This window comes from Sminthopsis crassicaudata, chromosome 2 (assembly GCF_048593235.1).
Source record: "Sminthopsis crassicaudata isolate SCR6 chromosome 2, ASM4859323v1, whole genome shotgun sequence".
NCBI lineage: Eukaryota > Metazoa > Chordata > Mammalia > Dasyuromorphia > Dasyuridae > Sminthopsis > Sminthopsis crassicaudata.
In genome coordinates, this window is record NC_133618.1 from 649,973,817 (window position 1) to 650,000,138 (window position 26,322).

The 26,322-nt window shown below is 40.6% G+C and overlaps 1 protein-coding gene across 8 annotated transcripts in view; it reads right to left on the bottom strand.

The window, feature by feature from the left end:
* The window catches only part of ZMIZ1 (zinc finger MIZ-type containing 1), a 424,473-nt gene that overhangs the window by 324,895 nt on the left and 73,256 nt on the right, over positions 1-26,322 (bottom strand). For 5 of the 8 annotated variants that reach the window (XM_074296721.1, XM_074296726.1, XM_074296720.1 and 2 more), the window contains exon 2: positions 26,092-26,218. Coding sequence is in view for 3 of the 8 variants with exons in the window: in XM_074296719.1 (XP_074152820.1) it covers positions 18,707-18,775 (69 nt within the window). In the remaining 5 variants the exon portion in view is untranslated. Of the gene's footprint in view, positions 1-18,706; positions 19,092-26,091; positions 26,219-26,322 lie in introns of those variants that run through there. The other 3 variants (XM_074296719.1, XM_074296717.1, XM_074296718.1) reach the window with 3 other exon arrangements.

The following is a 26,322-nucleotide window of genomic DNA, read 5'->3' on the forward strand; positions in this document are numbered from 1 at the left end:
AGACGATAAATAGATTCAGAAGTCCTAGTTTCAGGTCTTAGCTGCTCCACTTTGGACACCTGTGTGCCCATTCTCAGTTTCCTTCCTGTAAAATGGAGATAATATGCTACTTCCCTCTCACAAGGTGATTAAAAACCATGTCTAGGAATCTCTGCTGCCTTACCTCATAGGAAAATGAAAATATATGTTAACAGTTCTTCTATTGGGGTAGTTAGTTGGTGTAGTAGATAGAGCACCAGCCCTGAAGTCAGCAAGACCTGAGTTCAAATCTGGTCTCAGACACTTAATAATTCCTGGCTGTGTGACCCTGGGCAAGTCACTTAATCCCAATTTCCTCAGGGGGGAAAAATGCTTCTATGAAAATGCCAAGTGAAGTCCAAAGATAATTATTATGAAATGATCAGAGAACGCAGAATACTGTGTGACTCCTTTCCCCTTCAAAGGTGGGACAAAAGCCACAAAAGGCCACGGTGGGAGACAATAGATCCCATGCACCCTCTAAAAGATGTAGGTTGGAACTGCTTAATAGGGAACTATCAGAGTACACAGCCCAAGATTCCAAATAAATCAGAGCATCAAAAAGTGACATGGGATCTCAGAGCTCATCTTGTCTCTATCACCTATTTTGCAGAAAGCTGAGGCCCAGAGAAGGAAATTTATTTTCCCAAGGTCACACAGGTCTGAAGGGCGAGAGTCAGGATTCCAAGCCAGGCTTTCTGATTCCAAATCCAGCATTCTTTCCACTGGCCTACCAGCTGACTCTTCTCCCTACTCAAACCCCAGCAGCAGTCACAAGCATCTGATTAGTGTCTACTCTGTTGGCACTGGTGGTACAAAAGCAAAAACTAAATAGTCTTGTCTTCAAGGTGCTAGCATTCATCTTCCTAGGTGATACACGTAGCAAAGAGCAGACAAGTAAAAAGCAAAAATAGCTCTTGTTATTACATATATATATGAAATATATATATACACACACATATACATACATATACATAATGTTTTAAGATGTACCAAGTGCTTTATACATGCCATCTCATTTCAGCCTCAAAATAGCTCTGGGACATAATTATTAATATTATTTCTACTTTACAGATGGGGAAACTATGGCTTATTATAAATATGTGACTTGCTCAAAGTCACTAAAGTTGATAAAGAGTTTAAGGCGGGATTCAAACTCAGGTCTCCTCCTTCCAAGACCAAGGATTTTTGCATGGCTGCCCCTGGAGCACACATACATATTAATAAATAGATACAAAAGTTTACATATGTATATATTACATATAATAAATAGATAACAGACATATTATATGTAATATATAATAAAGTTATATTAATATATAACATATTTATATAATATAAAATATAGATATTATAAAAATAATTATAGCACAACATCCATATGATATATATTTATATTATATAATTATATTTTTTATGTCTATAAATATATTCAAAAGTTTGCATACACACAAATGGCAGAAATAAGGAAGGAGAGCATTGGGGGAGAGGAGGGCAGCCTCTACAAAATCCTTAACCTATTCTATTCTCTAACTCAGAATACATATGAAACTGTAAGACACTGATACAAAGCAATTGTTGTTCATTCAATTCACTTGTGTCTGACTCTCGGTGACCCTATTTGGGGTTTTCTTGGCAAAGATACTGGAGTGGTTTGACATTTCCTTCTCCAGGTACAATGCAATAGATAAGCTAAAGTAAGTCTGATCCGGAAGCTGAAAGTTCCAGCCTTGATGGAATAAACCAGCCAGACCAGCCTGGGTAGCTCTCCAAATGTAGGCCTGAAGGTCATCCATTTTCACTCCAGGTCAGCAGACAGAGGCTCCCAATCCTGCCCTCTTTTCAGACCCAGGGCAATTTCCCCCACTGCCAGCTCCCTTTCTCCTCCTCACCCAGGCCACTGGGAGTCTGCACTTGAGGCTGCATTGATGTCTCCTCAGCTCTTAATCAATATTAACTGATAAGGGACACTAATGATGATTCAAAAGCCCCAGCCAGGCATTACCCAGCCGGAAGCCTATATCCAAGGCCTGTTTGCTGGCTTGCTACAAGTCTCCCAGGGGAAATGGAAGTTGACCTGGGAGAGGTCACTAGCAGACACACTAATTCAATTCTGTCCCTTAGTGACCCCTTCGATTTTGTCAGCCACCAACAAAATCAATGAGACAGAAAAGAACGTCAAGGATGGAATGGGGCTGTGGTAACCGTGTCCTTACTTGAATAAATAAATGCCAATTTCTTGTATCATGATAATAGTTTAAAATTGAAAGGGAACTTAAGAGATCATTAAGCCTCAATTTATAGTTTGGGAAACTGAGGCAACAAAAGGGAAACGATTTGCCTCAAAGACTCAGATCTGCTATATGGTCAGCTAAATAAATCCTGGGGAGAGTGGGATAGAAGATAACCTGATAGCCCCCATCCTAAATAGTAACTGACATTTATATCATTTAAAGTTTGTTAAGCATACATTCTAGATTGCATATGCTCTGTCCTTTATACCTCACAACCATCTTGTGACGTAGCTATTACAGGAATAGTCAGCTAGAATATGAATACTGTGAAAAGCTAATCAACTAATCTAGGAAGTATCAAGGAAGGATTTGAACCCAGGACTTCCTAATGAGTTCAACATTCCATCTACCATGTCACGCTGCTTATGAAAACACTGCAAGGTTATATATAATTAAGCGATTGGATTGTGTGATCCAGGCTCAGTCAAGAGGAAGCTTAATAAGTGATAGAGTAGTCAGGGAAAGACTTCTAAAACAAATGAGCCTTGACAGTAGAATTTGGAATGGATAAGGAGGGTAGCGTATATAAGACAAGGGAAACAACGCAAGAGAGAATGACCTCAGAGTGTCAACACAGCATAGTGAGAAGGTAGACTCAAAGTGTTTCTGGGAACTTCTGTAACCTGGGAGGACGGGTGAGTGAAAAAGCATCACTCCTGGTGGAGAGCAGCCCATTCATTTGCTCTCCCCGGAAGCTACTCCACACTTGGGGCTATGAGGAGCCTATAACCTTTTAAGACTTGGGAGATCTCACTTTACATCTTGTGCCTTTGGTTTATAACCCGAATTGATATTTCACCTAAAGAACCCTAGGTCCCAAGCGCACCATTTCCAAAAATATTTGTAATGAGCCAATCTGGCAATCTTTCTGCTAAATCAATGGGCAGCCTACCTTTAACCTAATAATGAAAAATAGGAAAAAAATCAGCCAGGTGAAAAGAGAATATAGTGAATAAGAAATCAGAAGGGAAAATAAATAAATTACTGGAAACAGAGTAAATGTGTCCTTACAGTTTTACAGAGGAAAATTAGAAAAATCTTTAAAACAAGGTACTTTATGGGACTCAGTTTTGGAAACAGCCAATGAGCAAGATTTAAATTAAGGCCAATGTATGCTCAATATTTAGCACATCTAGGTGGTGCAAGAGGTGTATTAGAGGGAGGATGGCTTCAGAATTTATAGGCTGTGTGACTCTGGGCACATCACTTAGCCTCTGGAAATTTCCCTGTCCTTTTCTGTAAAATGGAGATAATGATAGCAATTACCTTATGGAGCCATAGTGAGGATCAGGTGGGATAACATATATAAGTTCCTTTGCAAATGTCAAAGGGTTAAATAAATGCTAGTTATTATTATTATTATTGTTGTTGTTGCATCTACAGAGTCCCTTCTGTCTTCTGTGGTCACTAGGCAACATTAATTTGCCTACTAGCTTAAACAGAAAATGATCAGTCTGTAAATATGTGTTAAGTGTCTACAATGTCCCAGGCACAGCGCTATGTGCAGGTAAAGAGGCAAAACAAAAAGAGGTAAATCACGGTCCCTGCCTCAAGAAACTCACAATCTGATGAGCATCAAGACAATCTAAAGAAGATGTACAACTATATACAAGTGAACAGGAAATACACAGGAAAAGGCAGGCAGTTGAATTAAGAGGGATTGGTAATTTAGGGTTCCTGTAGAACAGAGGTTCTCAAACTATGGCCCAAGGGCCCCGCCAGGTTATGGCAAATGGGCTGAGGGGCGGAGACAGAGTGTGAGGTTTTGTTTTTACTATAGGTCTGGCCCTCCCACAGTCTGAGGACAGTGAACTGGCCCCTGTTTAAAAAGTTTGAGGACCGCTGCTGTAGAAGATGAGATTTTAACTGGGACTTAGAAGAAGCAGAGAAACTCAGGAGGTCAATTGTCAAGGCGAGAAAATACTCCAGGAATGACAATGTAGTCAGGGGATAGGGTGGCTTGTTTGTGGAATAGCCAGGAGGCCAGTGTCACCAGATGGTATTAGGAAGATCAATTCCCTGCTTGGCAAAATAATCATGATGCATTGCAAGGGCAAGGATGGATGTCTTTTACTATCTGTTTTTTGATTATCTACACTGTGACAGATTAGCACGGATAATTGAGAACTGATATGGTTGAAAACCATCACCAATGGAATGACATGTTTTGTTTTAGAGCCAGACTGTGGAGCTCTATGGGAGTCGGGGGAGTATGGTCCTAAGTCAACAAGACTGGTATGACTGCCATTATTCCTGTCATACTATTACCACAATCCCACCTCTAGTCACATTAGTATAGAGTAGAAGGATGTTATCTTTGACAACAAGCAGTTCCTCTGTGGTAAGGACAGGTCCGCATGTATCCTGAGATTGGCCTGGGCTTGGAGACAAGACAGGTAGAGGACGTAGACCTTACTATTCTCTTCTACCAGGATCAAATCTTTAGAATTCTGCAATTGGTCACTCAGCATCAGATGTCTGTAAGAATAAATATCCATCTTGTGCTGTTAAGATGCTCAGACCAAAACTAATAAAGAAAAAAAATCCTATTCTTGCAAGTGACAAGCAATTCTCCAGAAGGCTACTGGTTCTTACAGAACTCCCTGCTCTGTTGAACTTCCTTCCCAACAGAGCTCCTGCCATCTATTGGCCTTGGGTTTATCCAAAGTGGAGCTGGATAGAAAGGGACAAGTAGACATTTTAAAAAGGAGACTATCTGAAATAGAACCTAAATTTTTTTTTAAAGGTTCATGGGATTTATGCATGTTTTCCCTTGACAATTTCCAAAATGCTCTCACATTGGTTTTCTTCCCAGAAATCTTGGAAAAAGGGGGTACAAACAGTATTATTCCCATTTTATAGACCAGAAGACTGAGATTCAGAAAGACTCAAGTGACTCCCCCAATTTTTTTCCACTATAAAAACAAGTTGGAATCTCTCTCTGGGGGGTCGGGGGTGTGAGGCAATTGGGCATAAGTGATTTGCCCAGGATCACACAGCTACACAGCTAGGAAGTATTAAGTGTTAACTGTTTGAGGCCAGATTTGAACTCAAGTCTTCCCAACTCCAAGACCTTTGTACTATCTAGCTGCCCTCAGAGCCTCTCTTAATTTCCTCATTTGTAAGTGAATTAAATGGGACTAAATGATCTCTTAGGTAGCCTTCAACTCTAATTCTGTAATTTATAAATCATACACACTCCAGGCTTTGGGACTTTGGCACTTTCTCACCCCAAGGAATATTCCTCTGCTGCCATTCTGCCCTCTTTCTCTTTCATTGGTGAGTTCTTCCCAATGCTTCTATTTTGAAAAGGGATCCAGATGGACTATACTTCATTCCTTTCTTAGTTTTACTTCCAACTCTCTGGACTTTGACATCATTCCCCCATTGAAGTACCTCCTCCCTCCATTTTTAGCTTTTCTCTCACTGGAATGTTTAGATCTTTGAGAGAAGGAATTGTCTTTTTCTTGCATCTGGATCCTCAGCTTTATCACTGCACCTAGCACACGGTAAGCACTTAATAAATGCTTGCTAGCATGCCTTGCCCTACCATCCATCACCAAACAGCATCCTAACTAATCTGCCTACTTTTCCACACTCTCCCATATACAGGTTAATTTTCCCAATGTTCAACATGAATGTAGTCTTCCACTGCTCAAGCAAGTTCAACAACTTCTTATTGGTACAAGGTCAACTCCAAATTCCTTGGTCTACTTTTCAGGAATATTCATCATTTAACCATTCTAATCCTGTATAGACAGGAACTGGAATGTATTACTAAAGAAAGGATCCCAGAAGTTCATCTCCCCTCATTTCCTCCTGCTTTCTTTTTTTTTCAATCAACTGAGAGATGGTTTTTTAAGGAGACCTTTGAATGTGCTTGACATGTGGTATAATAAATGCTTGCTAACTGATTGGTCCAAGCAAAATGACAGATGCGAGTGTGAGACACTGGCTCCTACTCTTAAGGGGCTTACAGTCAGAACGACAGTTTTTTGTACCTTTAGTCTGTCAATGTGCAAGAGACAATGGATTTAGTCTGCTTGACCCTAGAGAGTAGAAATAGAAGTTTCAAAGAAGAAAATTTAAGTTAGATATGAAGAAAAAACATCCAAACATAAATGATGTAAAGAAAAATCTTCCTAATTATAAGAATACTCCCAAAACAGAATGCTGCTTTGGAAGGGAATGGGCTGCACCCTCACCAGAAGTCTTCAAGCAAAGGCTTGTATGGTTAATGCAGAGGAGCTTGAATCTGGATTGGAATACAAGGCAGCAGAGAGCTATTTCAATTCTACAGCACTGATTCTGTAACTATGTCTTCTGTATTTATTGTTATTATTATTATTATTATTATTGTTGTTGTTGTTGTTGTTGTTTTGTTTTGTTTTGTTTTCAATCTCCAACCCACCCCAAGCCCCACAGTCAGGCTTTCAGATTAAGGAAAAAATTGGAGGTTGGTAAATAAAGATCAAATTGACACGCCGACCACATCTGACCATAATAAGCCCTTCTCTGTTCACACTACCCCTTATCACCCCCACTAAGTCTGATAGTTACTTGTGGGTCTGAGAATTGAGGAAACCTCTACCTTTCTCTCTAAGTCCAGGGGATCCAAGCATTTACCAAGCAATTAACTTCCAGGCACCCAAGCAGAAGGTCATTCAGACAGGGCTGGGGCCATGGGCTTACAGGAAGCTGGGCCGGGGGTTATTTTTAGCATCCTATTTCAAAGGAGAAGAGGCATTAATTCCAACCAGGTAAATGTCAGCAGCCATCAGTAAACATTGGCCAATTAAAAAACGCTGCTAGAGCACAGCAAGGAAAGAAAATGACTCCTCATTTCCCTCAGCTTTCATCCTTTTCTTTCCCAAAGTTGCCTCCTTTATACTTCCTCATCTTTTTCTTCCTATGTCTGGGAAGAACCAGGAATTTTACCTACTTCCTGCCATCAGAGAGCTAATAGCTAATATATATGTAGTGCTTTAAAGTTTGCAAAATGCTTCCCCTCCATTATCTCATTTGATCCTTAGTTTAAAAGCCTAGAGGCATGTGCTAATGTCTCCCTTTTAGAGATGAAGAAAGTGACCAGCCTTATAGGTTTCCCCACATAAGATTATAAACTCACAGAGGGGGGAAGCACTCAAGAGAGTGGTGCAGTGGATAGAGCACCAACCCTGAAGTCAGGAGGACCTGAGTTCAAGTCTGGCCTCAGACACTTAACACATCCTGGCTGTGTGACCCTGGGAAAGTCACTTAGCCCCAATTGCCTCAGCACAAACAAACCCCCAAAAACCCCAAAATGTGACCTGTGTTGAATTTGAAGTGACTAAAGCAATTATTTGAATTTCCTGATTCCAAGACCAACCCTCCGTCTATTGCCACCTAGAGGTTGAAAAGAAGTACAGGTGATTGTCTACGCCCAAGACCCCTCACAGGACAGTGCTCTATCCTAACAGCAAGGTATTCCTGGGAAGGTTTTCTGGGACAAGTCAGAGAAATATAACAGAACCAGGAGCTCTCTACCTTTGCAAATATCAAAAGAGGGGGAGGGAAGTGTTTACTTAATCCCCAGTACACAAAGTACAGGACCTGTGCTACACTGATAGGCAAGAGAACACACTGAAAGGCGAGTGCCTTGCCAGTGAACTTTCAACAAATATGTACTTAAGCTGGGTCTAAAACCTCACACTCCAACTTCCTCCTTCTGCCATCCTCTGAAGGCCCACCTCGCCTTTACCTCTGGGTAAAAACTGGGGTATCTCAAGAAACCAAGGGACAAAATGGTACCCGTGTCTCAACACCATTCCCAGGGGAAACCAAAAGGTTTTTGACTCCCAAATTACAAGCACCCTGGCCAAGGATGGCTTTCAAGCACATAGCAAGCATATATATGCTTTGCACCTAATCGACAAATTGATCAACATTTTAAAAGTTGAAAACGATGAAGAAAGCTCCACAATACCAAGCCCCAAACTCAGAAGTTTCTTCAATGGGGAAAAAGCAAGCTAAGCAAGACTTGTCCCAACTCTGAAATTCAGACTCTTGATTCTAGAGGAAGGCTGCTCGGATTTGGAGTGAGCAAAGACCACAGGTTAAGTCCTGATTTTGCCACCATTACCTCTATCGTCTTGGGGAAATCATGTAAAATTTTGCCATCTTACTTTTCTTACCTATAGAAATGAGGAAAGTGGATGGGATCCTCTCTGAGATCTGTTTATAGCTCCAGCTTCTGTGGCTGCACAGAAGGAATTGTGCCATTCTTGCTTTTCAAATATTTTGCACAAGGTTTAGAAATGGCCCACAAGAGCCAAAATAAATAAACAAATCCCCCAAACTCAGAAACAAAGTTAACACCCATAAAGACTGGATGAATAAAGTGGGCCACATTAATGTAAAGGAGGATTAGTACACCATAAGAAAAAAAAGAATAGAAGTATGGGAAGCCTTACAAAATAATGCAGACTGCAAAAACATAACAATGACCACAACCACATAAGGGAAGAAAAATGATCTGAACATTGTATATTTACAATGGTCAAGCTCAAGTCTGAAGGAAAGTTAAGAAAACATGGGCAATGGGTGGTGCAGTGCCTTGAGTTGTCTGCCTTCAGTCAGGGAGCACTGAGTTCAAATCTAGTCTCAGACAGTAGCTAGCTGTGTGACCCTGGGCAAAGTATCACTTGAACTCTCAGCCTCAGTTTCCTTCAGTGTAAAACTGGGAAGATTATAATGAGTAGCATCTATCTTATAATGTTATTAATAGCATTTGTTTTGAGGCTCAAAGGAGATAATGAAGGGTTCTGCAAATTTTAAAGCCTGTCTCTTTACAGAGGTGGAGGACTTAGGGTATAGAATATTGCGTATACTGTTAGACTATACTGGTTCATTTTTATGACTGGTATTTATTTTTTCTTTCTTTAAAAAAAGGCTCCATTCCAAGGGATGGCTTACTGGGAAAGGCAGTTAAAGGAACACATTAGGAAAACAATGTAAGGTGATTTAAAAAGAGGAATAAAAATTTTTAAATGGTTATTTCAGTCCACTGGCCTTTGGAGATAGACAAGACAGGTCCCTGCTCCCATCCTTGGGAAGTACAAAGAGAGAAAGAGTCTCATCATTCAGCCTGGCAATAACATGCCAAAGTCCAGGTGTTCCATGGTGTAGTATTTTTAGGAGTCACTGATTTAGGGCTTAGCTATACTGTTTTTTTTTTTTTTTTTTTAAACTACATTGATAGATTTCACATCTCTGCCAGGTGCCCTGCCCCTTTCTACAACCTATGCAATTCTGGGTGGCCAATCAACATTTGGAAAATAGCCACAAGACTAAGCCATGGACAAATGCACCAAGATCTCCAAGCTCTGAAAGATTTGGTTGAGTGAGCTCCACATTTCCTTGACTAATCTTCAACAACAAGAAGAAGTGGACTATTCTTCTGGTCATTTCCTGACTGAACTCCAAAGGGATCACAGTACATCCACCCACACAGTAACAACCTACTCCAATTTTGATCCTCTTGGCTAATCATTCATTCACTTGTTTGACAACTACTTACGTAGCAGGTAAGGTGCTAGGCATTATGGGTGATACAAAAGAAGCTATGTTCCATGAGCTTGAAAAGCCTACAGAGAATAGAGAAAGAGCAAGATGGCAGCACAGACCTTCGGCCATTTTACCAAGGTCAAACAGCTTTCTAATCTTTATTGTAACAAAACTATGAGAGTCAAAACATACCCCAGCACCCCAAGGATGAATTGTACCAAGGTTCCTTAATGTGGGGATCCAAGGATCCCCACAGATAGATTTCCAGGGGTCCAGGAATTTTGATGGGCAAAAGGAAATCACATCTTTTTTTTTCCCCCCCACTAACTTCCAAGGAAAATTTAGCAATTCCTTCAATTATTTAAAAACATGATTCTGAGAAGGCATCTGGAGGATTCTCCAGATTGCCAAAGAGGTCCATTATGTACAGCAAAAAAGCAAGTGATCGCTAAGCTTTGAATTTCTAGTATTCTCAGTGATCCTACCATTTAATCTTTTCCCCTTACATATATTTAGCCAGATTGGTTTACTCTCTGTACCATGCTCTCCCACCCAAGCACTTTTGCTCATCCACTTTTTCCCCTGATGGAGGATACTCACTTTCACTTCAAGTCATCCTTACAAATCCTCTCCTAATCTTTCAGTGGCCAGCCGAAATGTCATCTCTCTTTAAAAAAAGGCTTTCTTGTTCCCTTTTGTAGAAGTTCTCTTTCTTTCCTCTGGACCTTCACAACACCTTGCTTGTACACCTCACTGATGTAGTTCTATTTTATTCTGTATCCTTTTTATGCATCTGGACTTCTGGACTCACTGGTTAGCTTCTGGAAGTAAGGACTAGATTTTGATTCTCTTTGTACTATCCTTAGATCCAGCTTGCACTTAATAGATACTTGCTGAATCCTTAATGATGGCCCACCTTAAAATTTCATCTTCTCCATGAACTCCTTCCTGGTGACCAAATTCTATAGGGAATTTTCCTTCCTCTACACTCATGGTACTTATTCTTGTAATAATTCTTATAACTCAGGTGACAAATGTGATATACCATCTTTTCTGTGTTCTCCCTGAAACAATGTCTCATCTCTTTCATGCTGATATCTTGTGGGACTTATTGTGAAGCTACAGAAGGATCATCACAATCTCCTAAGAATTAAAAATGACCATTACTTCGAGAGATACATAATAAATGGGAGCATGCTGCAATCCAGTATGAAAACGGAACAACAAAACAGGAGATTGATCTCAAAGAAACAGATGATGGAACAAGAAGATGGACTGGTTAAGTAGAATGAACAAGGGATAACTAATGGGCAGCTCATAGACTTCACTGGTTTCCTGCTGGCGAAATCATAAAAGGCTCTCAGCATGATGGGTAGACCCCTTTGGGTGAAATTATAGGAGAATAAGGACAAGAGTTTGTACGTGGTGGGCAGGCATAGATGGGTGGGATTGCAATCAGCCTCACTAGAAGGAGGACTCACATGGATGGACTCTCAGACCCTTTTGAGGATGAGTGTGAATATGTATGTGTGAATATGTATGTTTCCATCTTGTAACCTCCCTGGGTCTCCATTGCCTCATCTTTAAAATGAATGGTTAGACAAGATAGTCTGTGAGATAACTAGAGACAATGATCCCAAGGGATTTATGCTGGGAGATCTGAGAGTACTCTCTGCTCTTCATCTCTCTCTATCTCTCTCTCTTCTCTCTCTCTCTCTCTCTCTCTCTCTCTCTCTCTCTCTCTCTCTCTCTCTCTCTCTCACACACACACACACACACACACACACACACCACACAGAGTTCCTAATACAAGACTCTCAATAAATGTTGCAGGAAGAATTCACAAAACAACAGGCTCAAATCAGGTTGTATTTTCTATGTTTCAGGTACCAGATTCATCTGAATCTATTTAACACCTATTCAACTCTTTCCTGAATCATCAATCTGTCAGCTTTCAAACATTTTTCCCTTTCTAAATATTTCTTTCCTCCCGCTCTCCCTCACCACCAATGCCGAGCCCTCCTTTGCTCAGCATCTCCCTCTCATGGCGCCCATAATCCACCGGTGAACAGATTGCTGACAGCATTATCGCGGGCAAACAGGACGGCGCTAATGGTAGCAGGCCCTCCTAGCTAGGCAATTATTATAGGCAGAATAATGCAAATGAATCTTAATCTGCCTTGCACAAAGGCAGAGGTCTGAGGTCTGCATGAAACCTTTTGCAGCTCTCAGTCTAGATAGGAGACTTCCAGATAACGACCTATCTCCAAAACACACCCAAGAGCTTCCTCCAGCTCTTCCCTGTTTATTAAACTCTGCCCCCGGCAGGTACCCGAGGAGCTCTAGATTTCACTGTGCTATTTTGGCTCTCCCCACTCTTGGCACGGCTGCGACCTGCCCCCAGCCCCTCCTTTCCCTCCTCTCAGAGAAGCAACCTAACAGGCATGGATCCTGACTTCCCTGTTCCCCAGCTACAGACAGACCGTGGCTAACAAAGGAGCTGGGACTGCTGGGAGTCACCTACCACCACCTCACTCAGGGGATGCCCAGAACCAACCGAGGCTTGGGACCAACCAAGAGAAAATGGGAATGGAGTCATTTCTGGTCATTTTCAAAACCAAACCTGGAGGAAGAACCAGGCTTCAGTCCAGTTAACTGAAATGCCAAAGCAGAAACAATGAGTAATCTTAGATGGCCTCATTTGTACAAATCAAAGCAGCAACCTTGGGGTGACCCATGGTGTACACTCAGATCAGCGCCCCCCTCCCATACACATACACTCTCTCTCTGTCTCTGTCTATATATGAATGTGTGTGTATGTATATGTCCCTCTCTTTCTCTGCTCTTGTCTCTGTCTTTGTCTCTCTATGTCTCTGTGTGTGTCTATCTGCCTCTCTCTGCATGTCTATGTGTGTATATATCTATCTTTTTCTCTTCATCCTTCACTCTCTCTCTCCATATATATATATATATATATATGTATATATATATATATATATGTGTGTGTGTGTGTGTACATATATATATATATATATATATATATATATATATATATATATATATATGTCCTTCTCTATCTTTCTCTATCTACAAACACTTCTGTAAATCCCGGTTCAGATACCCTGCCCCCAAGGTAAATCCTGGCAATACAAGCTGCTCTATCTAAGTCATGAGATTTAATGGAGATGAGGCTGAAGATAGCATCTTGTTCACTTGTTTTTGGCTCAGAAATTTATTTTGATTTTTTTTCCCCTTTCAGATTTTCCTTCCTTTTTATGCTTCAGGTGATATCAAAATGATCCTGGGTTCCCCAAGCAGGCACAGAGTGACAGAGGAGAAGCCGGGAGGCATTTGGTGGTTTGGGGGAAAGCCAGGCTGGAATTTTAAGTTGACCACAAAGTAGATAATCTATGCATGGGCAATCAGGAGCTGGCTAGCCATGCCCAGATGTGATTATCCCTCTCCCATGTAGCTGTTACCATTCTATACCCCCAGGGGTAGTGATGGCTTTAGTCTAGGAATGAAACCATTACAGTAGAAAGATACACATACATATGCCGAGATTCTTTGGCCCACACGTAGCCCCTGCTGTTGAATGAACCTCGGAAGCCAGTGCCACATTTTCTCAACCACCGAAAGTCATGAGAGGTCTGGGTTCAGCTGCCAGTTCATTCAACTATCAAGGTCCCTTCTTCCCAGAAAAGCATTGTTATCATGGCCCAGCAGGATGGCCAGCTCCTCTCAGATGACACAGAAATGTTCCGATGATTTGGTCGAGACAATAAGGCACACATAAGTAAGATTTTCTTCCTTCTGAGCTAGTCTTTACCCTTACAAGATCATAGAATCAAAGATTAAAAGCTGGGAAGGGATCTCCCAGTTCATCTGGAATGATCCCCTAATTTTGAGGAAGGTCAGGAGAGATTCTGTTTTGCCTGAGGTCACACAGGTAGTAAGTGGTAAAATAAGAGATCTTGTTCCCTTCAAATGCTTCCCCAGGAGCAATAAGGACAGATGCTACACTACCAGAGCAGTGCCAAATGGAAGGCAGGTTCATTTTTAGTTTGTTCCAGGAGTTATCCATCACTACCAAAAAGATGTCTCTTGCTCTCCATTGCCTTCAAACCATAGGGAAACATGCTCCCAGAGTGGAGTCCTTAGACCTCTCAGCCCAATTTGCAAATGGTTGCTGGGCCCATTATCTTCTGTTAGGCTGTTTTCCCCAAGGTCTTAGTGCACCAATTTCTAAAGACTCAGGGTAAGGGAGCACCTAGAAATATATCTAGAGGAACTTCCTTAGTAAACAATATTTTATAAACTCTCTTATCCCCAAATCTTCAATAGCTCCCCAGCGATTCCATGGTAAAATCCTAACTCTCAGCCTGGTCCTATAATCTGGTCCCAAACTACTTATTAACATCCATTTCTCACTATTCCTCAACACAGATCTTATGCTAAACCTCCCCACTCTCCTTCAAACAGGCTTGCTCATGCTAATAGAATCAGGGTAATTTTTTTAAACCTTGGAAGTAATTTATCTAAACCCAGACCTGAGCAGAAATTCCCTCTATCGCAGTACTTCTTCACCATTTTTGAATGTCATGGACTCCTTTGGTAGTCTGGGAAAGGCTAGAGATCCTTGCTCAGAATCCTTGCTTGTCAAAGGAAATGCTAAGTTTTCACTTAGAGTTTACTGAAAAAAAAAGGATGCAATTTTTTTTCATTCAAATTCCCAGACTCCCTGAAATCTACTCTTGGACTCTTCATGGGGCTGAGCACTCTCAAATCAAAGTCACTAGCTTTCTACTTTATTACTCATTACTTCCCAAGGTACCCTTTGAACAACAAATAGCAAAGAGCTTTCCTCATATATTGAGTTGAAATATACCTGTACATAATTTCCAACCACTGGCACTAAGTAGGACAAGAATAATCTATTGAACTCATCATTCGACTTCACCACCCCTAGCTCCTTGAACTGTATCTTACCCTCCTGACGGCCATGCTCTGATGTGCTCTAGCGTCTTAGAAATGCATTCTTGTTCATACTATTTTTAAGGACTAGAAAGCCCTATCCTCTACTTTGTGACTATTCAAATTTTTCAAGGTCCAGTTCAAGCTCGGTCTGCTCTATGAAGCTTCCGGGACAATAGCCTCATCTTGGACTTTTTGGTTACCTCTCCTTTCTCCTCTCATTATAAAGCTTAGAGACTCAGCAAGCACCTGTATGTATCTGTTGAGCTGACTGACAGGTACTTTAAAGAAACAGGGATTCAGCATAGAGAAATGCAAATTAATCACACCTTTCCTTCCTATAATCAGCATCAGAGGATATAACAGATATGAATGAAATTTGAAAAATAAAGAATAACTATCCAACAATGGAGAATTATTACCAACAATAATCTTAACACACTAAATCCTCCTGTAATGTCTCTTTGTGTTATGAATGTAATCCCGGTTTCTCAAATGCTTTGCTACTCCAACCTGAACTCAAGGAGAACCCAAACAAGGAGGAAGGGCTTCCAGTATAGATACAGCAATGGGCTGTATCTGTTGTCCATCAATCGGCCTCGATAAATGTTCAGAGGCTCTGTAGTAGAACTCTATCTACCAGTTGAGAAACCTTTCTGGGCATTGGAACTTGAGAAATTTGTCTAAGAAATCATGGAGAGACTGGGGTATGTATGGCAGTGCAAGAAGGAGTCATACTGATAAAACCGTGACTTATTTGAAGTTGAAAAGAAAAGGAATTTATGGGGAAGCTAGGTGGCACAGTGGATAGAGCACCAGCCTGAAGTCAGGAGGACCTGAGTCCAAATCTGGCCTAAGACACCTTAACACTTCCTGGCTGTGTGACCCTGGGCAAGTCACTTAACCCCAATTACCTCAGCAAAAATAAATAGATAAATAAATAAAAAAGAAAGAAAGGAAGGAAGGAAAGGAAAAGGAATTTATAAAATTAATGAGAATGTAGAATAGTCCACTGAAGAGAGTACCGGTTCTGAAATCAAAAGTTGTTATTGTTCAGTCATTTCCCAATCTTTGTGACCCTATTTGGGAATTTCTTGATAGAGACATTGGATTGGTGTGTCATTTCCTTCTTCAGCTCATTTTACAGATGAGAAAACTGAGGCAAACAGAGTTAAGTGTCTAGCTCCAGGGAGAGGAACAAGAGGGAGGGAGGAAAAAAAAATTGAAACTCAAAATCTTACAAACCCAGCTCACACAGCTAGGAAGTATCTGAGGTCAGATTTGAACTCAGGAAGTTAAGTCTTCTTGACTCCAGGACTGGTACTCTAACAAAACCAGTTCAACTGGCACTCTGAATGCTTTGTATGATCTTAGGCAAGTGACTTAACCACTCTGAGCCCAAGTATCTTTATCTTTAATATGAAGGAGTTGGATCATATGGCCTAGTGGGTTCCTTTCGGCTTTGGATCTGTGATTCTCTGATCTACAAGAAAAACCATGACATTGAGGATAGAGAGAGGATTGGGTTAATGTCTTGCCTGTAACTCTAACTGTCTATACTGTAATCCTAATCAAGTCACTGAATATCTCAATGAACCAAGACACCCCTAGAGAACAGAAGTCACAGAATGATTGTTGATCTAGGGGAAGCAGCATGGTGCAGTGGAAAAACTTCAAATACTAACATAAATATCTTCTATGTGACTCTGGGTAAATCCTCAGTTTACTCATCTATAAAATAAGAGCTGGGCAAAAGGATTCATGTCACCCCAAAATAGGGATAAGAGCTAATTTACCCCCAATCCACTAAGACTCTTTCCACCTCTAGATCTAGGATCTTCAATGGGATTTGCATTTCCTCTTAGGAGTTCCCTACAATAATGAAACCACAATCTTTGACCAAAAATAAACCAACAAAAAAATCTCCAACACAAACAAAAAATTAAACTTTTAAAAGTCCTGTAATCATTCTTACTAATATTATCCTGGAAGAGTAATATAAGTGAGAAGTCTGTTTTGCAAAAAGAGAGTTATAGAACTAAAACCTATAAGATTGTGTTTTAAAATAATATTCAGTTCATTAATAAGTTAAAAAAAAACTATTCAATTATTTCAACCCACTGGGATATGTGAGAGCTATGATTTAGGGGAAGGAAGAAGCCAACCAAAATGAATGGACCTGGCTCAGTCTTCCTATTGCCCTCAAATGCTTCTCTCTGACTCATCTTATCCACAACAAAACTATTCTTTTTCCCAAGACCCACCCACCTCTTCCAAAATCCCTATTTCTGTCACCACCAGCACCCTCCTTCCAGGCACAAAAGTTCTTAACTTTTACACTACCTGAACCTTTAATTTTCTTTCACCACATACACCTGCTCAGTTGCTAAAATTTGTTTTTACTTTTCAGAATTCCTCTTCTTTATCCCTTTCTCTCAAGTCACAAAACCTCCATCTTGATTCAGGACCCTATCTCCTCCTCCCCCAGATTACTCAATAAACTCCTAATTAGTCTACTTGCCGCAACTCTCACCCCACTTTAATCCATCTTGCATTCACCTCCTAAAGTCATTTTCCTGTAAGGTCTTTTCTGGTCCTAAAGCTGTGATTTTATGAGGTTAAAGGGAGTGAGACAATAAAAAGAATGCTGGATGTGAATCAGAACAGGATTTAAATAAAAGCTGTGAGCCAGGGCAAGTTACCTCCCTAAACCTCAGTTTCCTCACTTATGGAATAAAGATATACTTCCTGATAATCTCACTGGATTGTTAGGAGGACAATGCTTGGAAAACCCTAATTAGCTATCAGTATGAATTGTTGGTTATTAACATTACATATGTCACACTGACTCAGTGGTTTCCTGCTTTGAGAAAGTAGCAGCAGTGGGGAGCTGTCCACAGCTGAAGCTCGCCAAATATTGAGTCATGGTCTCTGTCCTACAAGGTGGGATTAAAAAGATGTCAACATGTGCACTGAGCTGAACATGTGAAATTATGACAAGGAGCTCATCAAACGTGTTTCAATTCCCCATTCCTTGAGCTCTTCCCTGACCTTAGACTAAGTCTGCCTGCTCTGTCCTTGGATCCCACTGCTGCTGTACTGCCAAGAAGGTCATGCTTCTCTGCTTTATCCTCTGGACACTGATAGCCCCATACCACTAACTCTAAGCGCCTTTGATTAAAACCTAGTATTAAAGTGTTGAGGATCTGTAGACCCTGAAAGCGAGGTTCAAGTCCCAGCTTTGTCCACTTACGCAGTTAGTTCTGTGACCTAGAGTAAAAAGAGACAATAGGATCGATAGAGCAGAAAGAAAACCAGTCTTGGGAGTGATAACACCCCAGTTCAAATCCCAGTTCTGTCAACCAACCTCTCTCTATAACTTTGAATGAATTACTATACTTCTTTGCAAAATCAGGGTGCTTTTTTAGGGCCATTCAATCTGGGTCATTCTAATATTTTTATTTTTTGTACAATTCATTTTTAAAATGCTATACTTTTTTTTTTCTTTACCAGAGCAGAAGTTAGAGGAAAGAACTGATCTTCACCCCCAATCCCCAGCCCAGTTGTTTCAATCACAGACATATTACATTCTGATATTTTAAAAATGAGAAGAAATCTGTGGAAAAGAAAATTTCCTCAGCACTATTTTCTTATAAATGAGCTAAAGGCAGCAAGGAAGCTCTCAGCAATCTGGCCCCACCCTAACCTTTTCAGCCTTATCTCAGACTGAGAAAGTTCCCTTCCCCCCAGATTAATCTTTTCAGTGCTCTTTGAACCTGTGTCTCACCACCTGTAACTCCTCTTCCATTTCTTAGTTGGAACTGGCTTCTTTTCTAAACCCTAAACCATCTTTCAAGTTCCAAGTAACACCCTACCTTCTGTTGATGACCACTCCCAGCCTCAAGTGACTGTTCACCTCTCAGTCTGACAGCACTGCCTGCCATCTGTGCCTCTCATTGAGAACTAATCACATACTGCCTGGTATTATTAGCTATATTTTTACATTTCTGTTCCATTTCCCCAGGTCAATTATAAGCTCCTGCAGGGCTAGAGCTATGTCTCATCCACCTCCTTGTCTCCCTAACATTGCCCGGTACACAGTCATGTATGCCATGACAACAGTCATGACTGATTGATTGTACACCAACTTCTCCAGATTTAAAAACAAAACACAGGAGAGATACAGGGAGAGGAAAACTGGTCTTCAAATCCCAAGCATAAACATGGAGAGCTCTTAAGAGCAGCTGGCAAACTTTTACATCCATGGGACCAATTTCAACTAAAAAAAAAAAAAAAAATCACACTAAAGCCCTATTTGAGAGTTTAAAAAATGGGGGGGGGGTGGAGAAGGAGAAGAACCAATGGGGAGAATAGCATTGCTTTTGGTGGTACCCCAATTGTAAAAAGATTATAAATAATGAATCAGGCCAGAAAGAGCAGTAAATACACTAATACAGGAGGCTAGACTACAGACAAATTGTTGACATCTGAGGATAATCCTGAGTAAGAAAGAGAATGTTGGAGAAATGGTTAATGGTTTCCTTTTTACGATCAGCCCTACCACCATCTTTATGGTGCCTCCTAAATCTAAGGGTTTTTAATGTGAGGTCCATGTTTTTTAAAAAATATTTTTGATAATTATATATAATAATATAATTTAATAAATATATAAATATATTTAATAATTATATTAACATATATTTGTTTGCTTTAGAATTTTTGTATTTTACTTTACATATTCTAAAACATTATTCTGAGGAACCCACAAACTCTACCAGATTGCCAAAAGGATTCATGTCCTCCTCCCTCCCCCAAAGGGAAAAAAATAGAAGTTGGTTTACTTCCCACCCGGAAAGCTAAGAGCTGAGATGCTGTCTGGAAATCTCATCATATCTCATTATAATGTGTCCCCCTCACCTTTCCAACCCACTGCCCCTATCCCAAGGTCCCCCTACCTACCCAGTAAGTCAGTGATATTGGTCTAGCGATTACTTCTTAAAAAAAAGGCCCTCAATTTCCAAACTCCAAACATTCTTCATTTCTTCTTCCTGACTCCCTTTAAGTAACAGTTAAAAGCTTACCCTCCTCAGAAAGGAGCTTTCCAGTATATCCTCCCCACCCTGTAATTCTAATGCTGATAATTTACAACTTATTGTGTTTAGTTTGTTTAGGAATGCTAGATATGAAATCAAGAGAATTGGCTTTAAAGTGGGCTGTGACCCCAGGCAAATCACTTCTCAAAGTATCAGTTTCCTCATCTGGGAGAGGGATTATGTACATATAAGACCTGTAGGGCCTGTCTCACTGGGTAGAGGGGACTACGGTGCTTCTAGAGGGATCTTTACCTTGATACCTCAGTTTCCTCTTTTGTAAAATGAAAGGGCTGGAATAGATGAATGAATGAAAATGAATTTATTAAGCACTAAGTGCAAAGTCCTGGGGATATAAATAATAGAAAATAAGCCAGTCCCTGCTCTCAACATGAGCTCCTTCTCATTGGCTGACAATTCTTGTAGTACCCAAGAGGTCTTCCAATGGGCTATTAAGTCCCAGAGGAGGCTTCTCAAGGGGAATGATGGAGAAAGCAGGCAAAAGGCTAACCAGCCATAGCCTCTCTGTCGACCCAATGCCAGTTCCTCTAGAGACCATTTTAAAAGGCCGGGAAGGGAAGGAGCAATGCTTAAGGACTAAAGGGAACAGGGAAGATAACCCAAAACAGGTCTCATCCAGCCCAGATCCTCCTTGATCGCATACACCTCAGGGAGCAGACCTCATCAGGGTTTTGATTTTCAGTGAAAATAATAATAATGAGAAACTCCAAGTCTTCTTTGTTATTATATATCCTAAACAACCATCTGAAGGGTGTTTTGAAAAAGAGAAGGGGAGGAAATAACTAGATTACATAGATTAACAGCAGGATATACTGTAGAATAAGGTTTTTTTTTTTCTCCCTTTAGAAAGAAAAACCTTTCTATTCTTTACAAGAATATTAGGGTTCATCTGGCTGAGGAATGGGGAACTTGTCTCTAGCATTTCCCCTCAAATAAAAAGCAGCTCAGACAAAAGTAAATCTGATTTGCCCCTCACTTTAAATCTCAACTAAGGAAAAGCCACGTCCAATAATTCTAACATAAAGAATCACAACATATTCATTCTGGAAGAGACTTTAGGGATCAGCTAGTCAAGTCCATTCCTTTGACGGGTGGGAAAACTGAGATTCAGAGAGGTAAGAATATACAGTAGAAAGCAAACTCTGGACTTTGAGGAAAGTTAGAACAGCCATATATTATGTAATCAACTGAGTGTCTTTATAAAAGCACATTTTAATTACAAGAGGGGTCAAAATGGTACCAACAACTTCCTGTTCTGTTTCATTCCCAGAGCTCACACGCTACTTACATCATTACTCCTCTCAGTCTACATAAAGCAGATTTTGAGGCTTTGGGATTTCAAGACTTAGCGTACCTTCCCCAGAAAGTCAAGCACAGGATATTGTGGTTCAAGCATGTCTGACTCCTCTTCATGACCCCACTTAGGGTTTTCTTGGCAGAGATATTGGGGTGGTTTGCCATTTCCCTCTCATTTTAAAGATGAGAAACTGAGGCAACCAGGATTGAGTGACGTGCTCAGAGGCACACAGCTAGTGTAAATCCACGACCAAATTCGAATTCAGCTCTTCCTGACTCTAGATGCAATTCTATCCACTATGCCACATAGCTGTGCATTCATCTCCATTTTACTGATGTATGGAATGAGATATGGAAAGCTGAAAAGAGTTATACAAACTACAGGTCCCTCCAATACAATGCTCTTCTTACTGACTCTGCCCAAGGAGATACTTGCTCATTCTCTTTCCTGGCACCTGCTTGTACTCTGGGGAAATACTGCCCTTAAGAGCTAGCAACAAGGTATCATCGACCAGCCACCACAACCTTAGTCTCCATGGTGCTTTGCAATTTTAAAGCATTTTCTGGTTTGTTGTTACATTTGGTGAAAAACATGCTAATAGCATTTCCAAATAAATAAAAAGAAAATTTAAATAACTCGATTCCACAAAATGAAATTTAACAAGCAATAAAAGAACTCCCAAAGAGGGGGAAAAAAACATTACTGGATCAATTTACAAGTGAACTCTATCAAATATTCAAAGAATAATTCATTTCAATAACAATAATAATAGCTGGCATTGATACAGCACTTTAAGCTTTGCAAAGTGCTTTATATATAATATTTCATCTGATTTTCACAATTCTGTAAGGTAGCTCTTATTTTTTAAATTTTACAATTGAAGAAACGAAGACCGTGGTGTTGTCAAGTATGATTAAGTGACTTGTCCAGGGTAACACAACGAGTAAATGTCTATGACAAGATTTAAACTCAGATCTTCCTGATGCTAAATACAGAGTTCTATCTACTCCCTAACTCAAGCTTCACTAAACTCCCCTTTTGGTGTCTAATTGATATCTTGGCTTCTTAGAGGCTATGCCTTCAGATCGAGAGCTCTTGAAGGTTCTGCCAAGGTGGAAAGGCTTTGAGCACAAGTCTGCTAAGCACAACTTACATGATTCCAGCCTAATTAAATTTAGAGAGGTTGAATTAATTAAATGAGTGGCTAGGGGTGCAACTTTGAAAAAACCATCTGCTAAGAGGCAGCTTCTTGATCGGATAGAATCCTGAACACAGTCAGAAAAGCATGAATTCTAATCCAGCCTTGGATGCTTACAGGCTCTGTGATTTACATTGGGGCATGTAATTTGACTTCTCTGGGCCTCAGTTATCTCATTTGTAAAATGGGGATAAGAGCATCCTCAGTGAGGGTTAAATGAAAGTAAGTATGAAAAGTATTTTGTAAATCTTATTAATGCTAACTATTCTATTGTTATTTATTATCACATAAGGCATCACCTTATTTGAGGTCAATTAACATGCCCAAAGTCACACAGAACCAGGACTACAGAATACAGAATGTCAGTCTTGGAAGGAGTCTTAGATCCACCCTCTCAATTTATACATGAGGAAACTGGTGACTGAGTAAGGAGCAAAATCCAGATTCCAAACTGAGTTTCCAGGTCCCTGGTTCAATGTTCTTTCCATATCCTATTTGCTTTTTACAAGTTTTTCCTTCCCCTGAGAGGGTACATCTCCATCATGCAAACAACCCCAAACAACTGACCACTAGGATGTGCTGCTAAGCCAAAAATGCCTGTCCCCCACCCCCTCCAGTCTACCCAATAGCTCTTCACTGGTTTCCCAGTAAAATGGTCTCCCTGTCCCTTCCCATCACTTTTTAGTTAATGTAAATTACTAATAATCTGGCTTCCTCCCAGAATGGCCTATGAAACAGGTTAGCTCAGAACTGCTTTTGTAAGCACTGCACTGGAAAGCCCAAGTCTGAAAATCTTTCACAGAGGCCTCTGGGAACAATAAGGGAGGTGGGGTTGGGGGAGAGATCCAGCATTAGCCAAATCACTTGTTGAAATGCTGCTCCAGTCTTGGGTGCTGTGAACTTGATTTATGTATGAAAAGCGAAATACAAACAGCCTAGGCTTTACCAATGACAGATAAGTTATTACAGACACTACTTAACAAACCACAATGTCACCCCTTGAAACATCTTCGCTAGAAGCAGGCTCACCTTTCCTTGAAAACCCATCAGAATGGGATATGGTACAAACACTACAGAAAACTCCCTTCTCATCTTGAAAGCATCCTTTGTTTCTGTGTGTGTGTGTGTGTGTGTGTGTGTGTGTGTGTGTGTGTGTGTGTATTTTCTACTTAAAGGCTCATGTGCCACACTGAGATTTCTGAGTTCATACCCAACCCCCCAGTTCTGCAGGAAACCAACCCACAAGCATCCAGGGAAAGGCCACGGTCAACCAAGTCTTACCCTTACCCAATTAATCTCTGAAGAGCCAGTGAAGTGACCCAGAGTTATAATCATAGAAGCTAATTGCAAGAGGGCTCAGCTACTGGCATTGGGCTATACTATAGGTAAACTGAGGCATCTGCTTAAACTATACGATCTTAGAAACCAAGAAACATATATCTACCTATCCTCCCCCCATCTTCCTCCATCTACTGGTTAGGACTAGAAATTCAATTAAATAGAGAAGAGAAATTTTCATTATATACCCTTAAAAGAAAGCTGGTTAGATGTGCAAACTCGTTCTGGAGAGGGAATATGGTGATTTAAATCAAAGTCTTCCCAAAGAACCATTTTGGATGCAAGGAAGATGTCAGAGATTACAGAATACAGGGGAAAGAAAAAGCCCAGAAAAGGAAACCAGGGACACAGAAGACAAATGATTCACTTTACAATTTTATCGTGGTCTGTTCCCCATCAACACCCTATACACATCTTGGTAGCACCTTCATAATTCTCATACTTTAACAGCCTGACTTAGTCCCCTAAATGTGCCTTATTCAGCCCTACATCCTAAAGGACTTCCCAATCGGCTTCTGATTTTAGCCTTTTACTCAGCCATCAATTTGTACAGAGACCCAAGTCAGGAGCAGCTGAATTGGATGTATGTGTATATATATTGATGGAAGACTGAAGGCAGCACTCTGTGCCCCAGTCCACCTCTTCCCATTAAAGAGTTTCTGACCATAAGAGTGACTTGGAAGTAAGCAAGTGAAGGATCTTCCATCCAATAATCCTACCCCACTTCACCAGAATAAATAGCAAGAAGTAATGTTTTTTCACAAGAAATCAGCAAAGGAGGATGTTTAGATTACACTAAATCTCCTAAGTAGACTGTCCCAAAGCAGCATGGACATTGTCTCAACGTAATGGCATCAGGAGTATGTATTTGTCCACAGTCTTATACTTTGAGACTTTTTTATATGGCACAGTGAGAAGACTGATTACTCTAAGTCAGAAGGGACCTGAGTACAAATCTCAGTCTCTGAGAAGTAGGAATTATTTTGAGCCTGGGTAACCCTACACCTCAAGCACCTCGAAGTTAAGCTACAATCCCCATCCACTAAAGGCCACTCCTGTTGACAAAAATCACACATTCTTGATGTTACATTGTTTAAAACCTTCAAATCCATAGTGTTGTTTGATCAATCACTTCCTAAGTATTTATTAATAAACACCTACTGTTTGTGTGAGGCATTATACTACTTTCTGGAAATACAAAGATTAAAAAAAAAAAAAATCAGATCCTCCCCTCAGGAAGCTTAAACTTCAACAATTACCATGTGAACTAGGTAGACAAAGTTGTAATATTTCCATTTCATGGATGTGGAAACTGAGGTCCACAAAGGTGAAGTGGGCTTATCTAAGGTCAAACAAGGATCGAGGAATCAGGACTAGAACCCAATTGTTCTGATTCACCATTCTCGTTTGGAAATTCATTATCTTAAAGGCATATTTTATATCATTTATCTATCATTTCATGGGTATTATTCTATAGCAAGGGTTCTCAAACTATGGCCCGGGGCCAGATGTGGCCCGCTGTGTGCAGGGTTATGGAGCAGAGACAGAGTGTGAGCTATTATAGTCCAGCCCTCCCACAGTCTGAGGAACAGTGAACTGGCCCCCTGTTTAAAAAGTGTGAGGACCACTGCTCTAGAGTATAAACTTGAAGAAGACAAGTATCCTATCTTCATTCTACATCCTTCCAAAGCACTTAATATTGTGGCCTATGGGTATAAGGGATGTATATTGGTTAACAGATTTAACAGTACTTGGGACTGAGCAGGCCAGTCCAGTTGAGACCTGATGTCCGAGGTCAGGTGAACAAAGGATCAGAATTTGATCAAAGGTTCTCCAGGGCTCAGAAATAAGCCATTCTGCCCAAGAGCAGGCAGCTTAATCCTACTTAGCGCTGCCTTTCCTTTTCTCTATCATTTACCAATCCTACCCGTACCCCAAAGTTATGATCCTAATAGGTTTGGGAAGAAATAGATATTTGGACAACTAGGAGAAAGGGAGGAGAAGGGGCTGGGGGAGAAAATGTGCAAAGGAAGGAACATTGGAAAAAAACAAACTTAATTCTTTTGGTCTGTTCCCCTGGGGAGATACAGCTATTTATCATTTGTTCAGGTACTTTAATTCATTCCTACTACCCTACTATATTATCTCTAAAAGCAGTTCTGAAATTCCCAAGTGATAGTGGGGTGGGGTTGTACTTTATAGATTCATAGACCATAAGCCAAAAAAGATTAAAAAAAAAAAAAAAAAAAAACAACCACTCATAGCTTCTTTAAGAGAATTCTAAGAGATTAGTTGGGGGCAAATGCGCCTTCTTACCTGCCCAAGGCCGCCGCCAATTAATACGTTCCTAGAGCTTCAGGACAGGACAGAAATAGAGGCAGGTACAGGAGGTGCTGGAGAAAGGGATCTGGACAGGCTTCTATGTCCCAAAACCTTGGATTTCCTAGGAGAAGGAGAAAAAAGAAGCAAATGAGCTCCAGAGTCCTCCAGCCCAGCCAGGCATAGCTAAATATGGTATAACTCCACCTTCTTGGGCACCCTTTATGC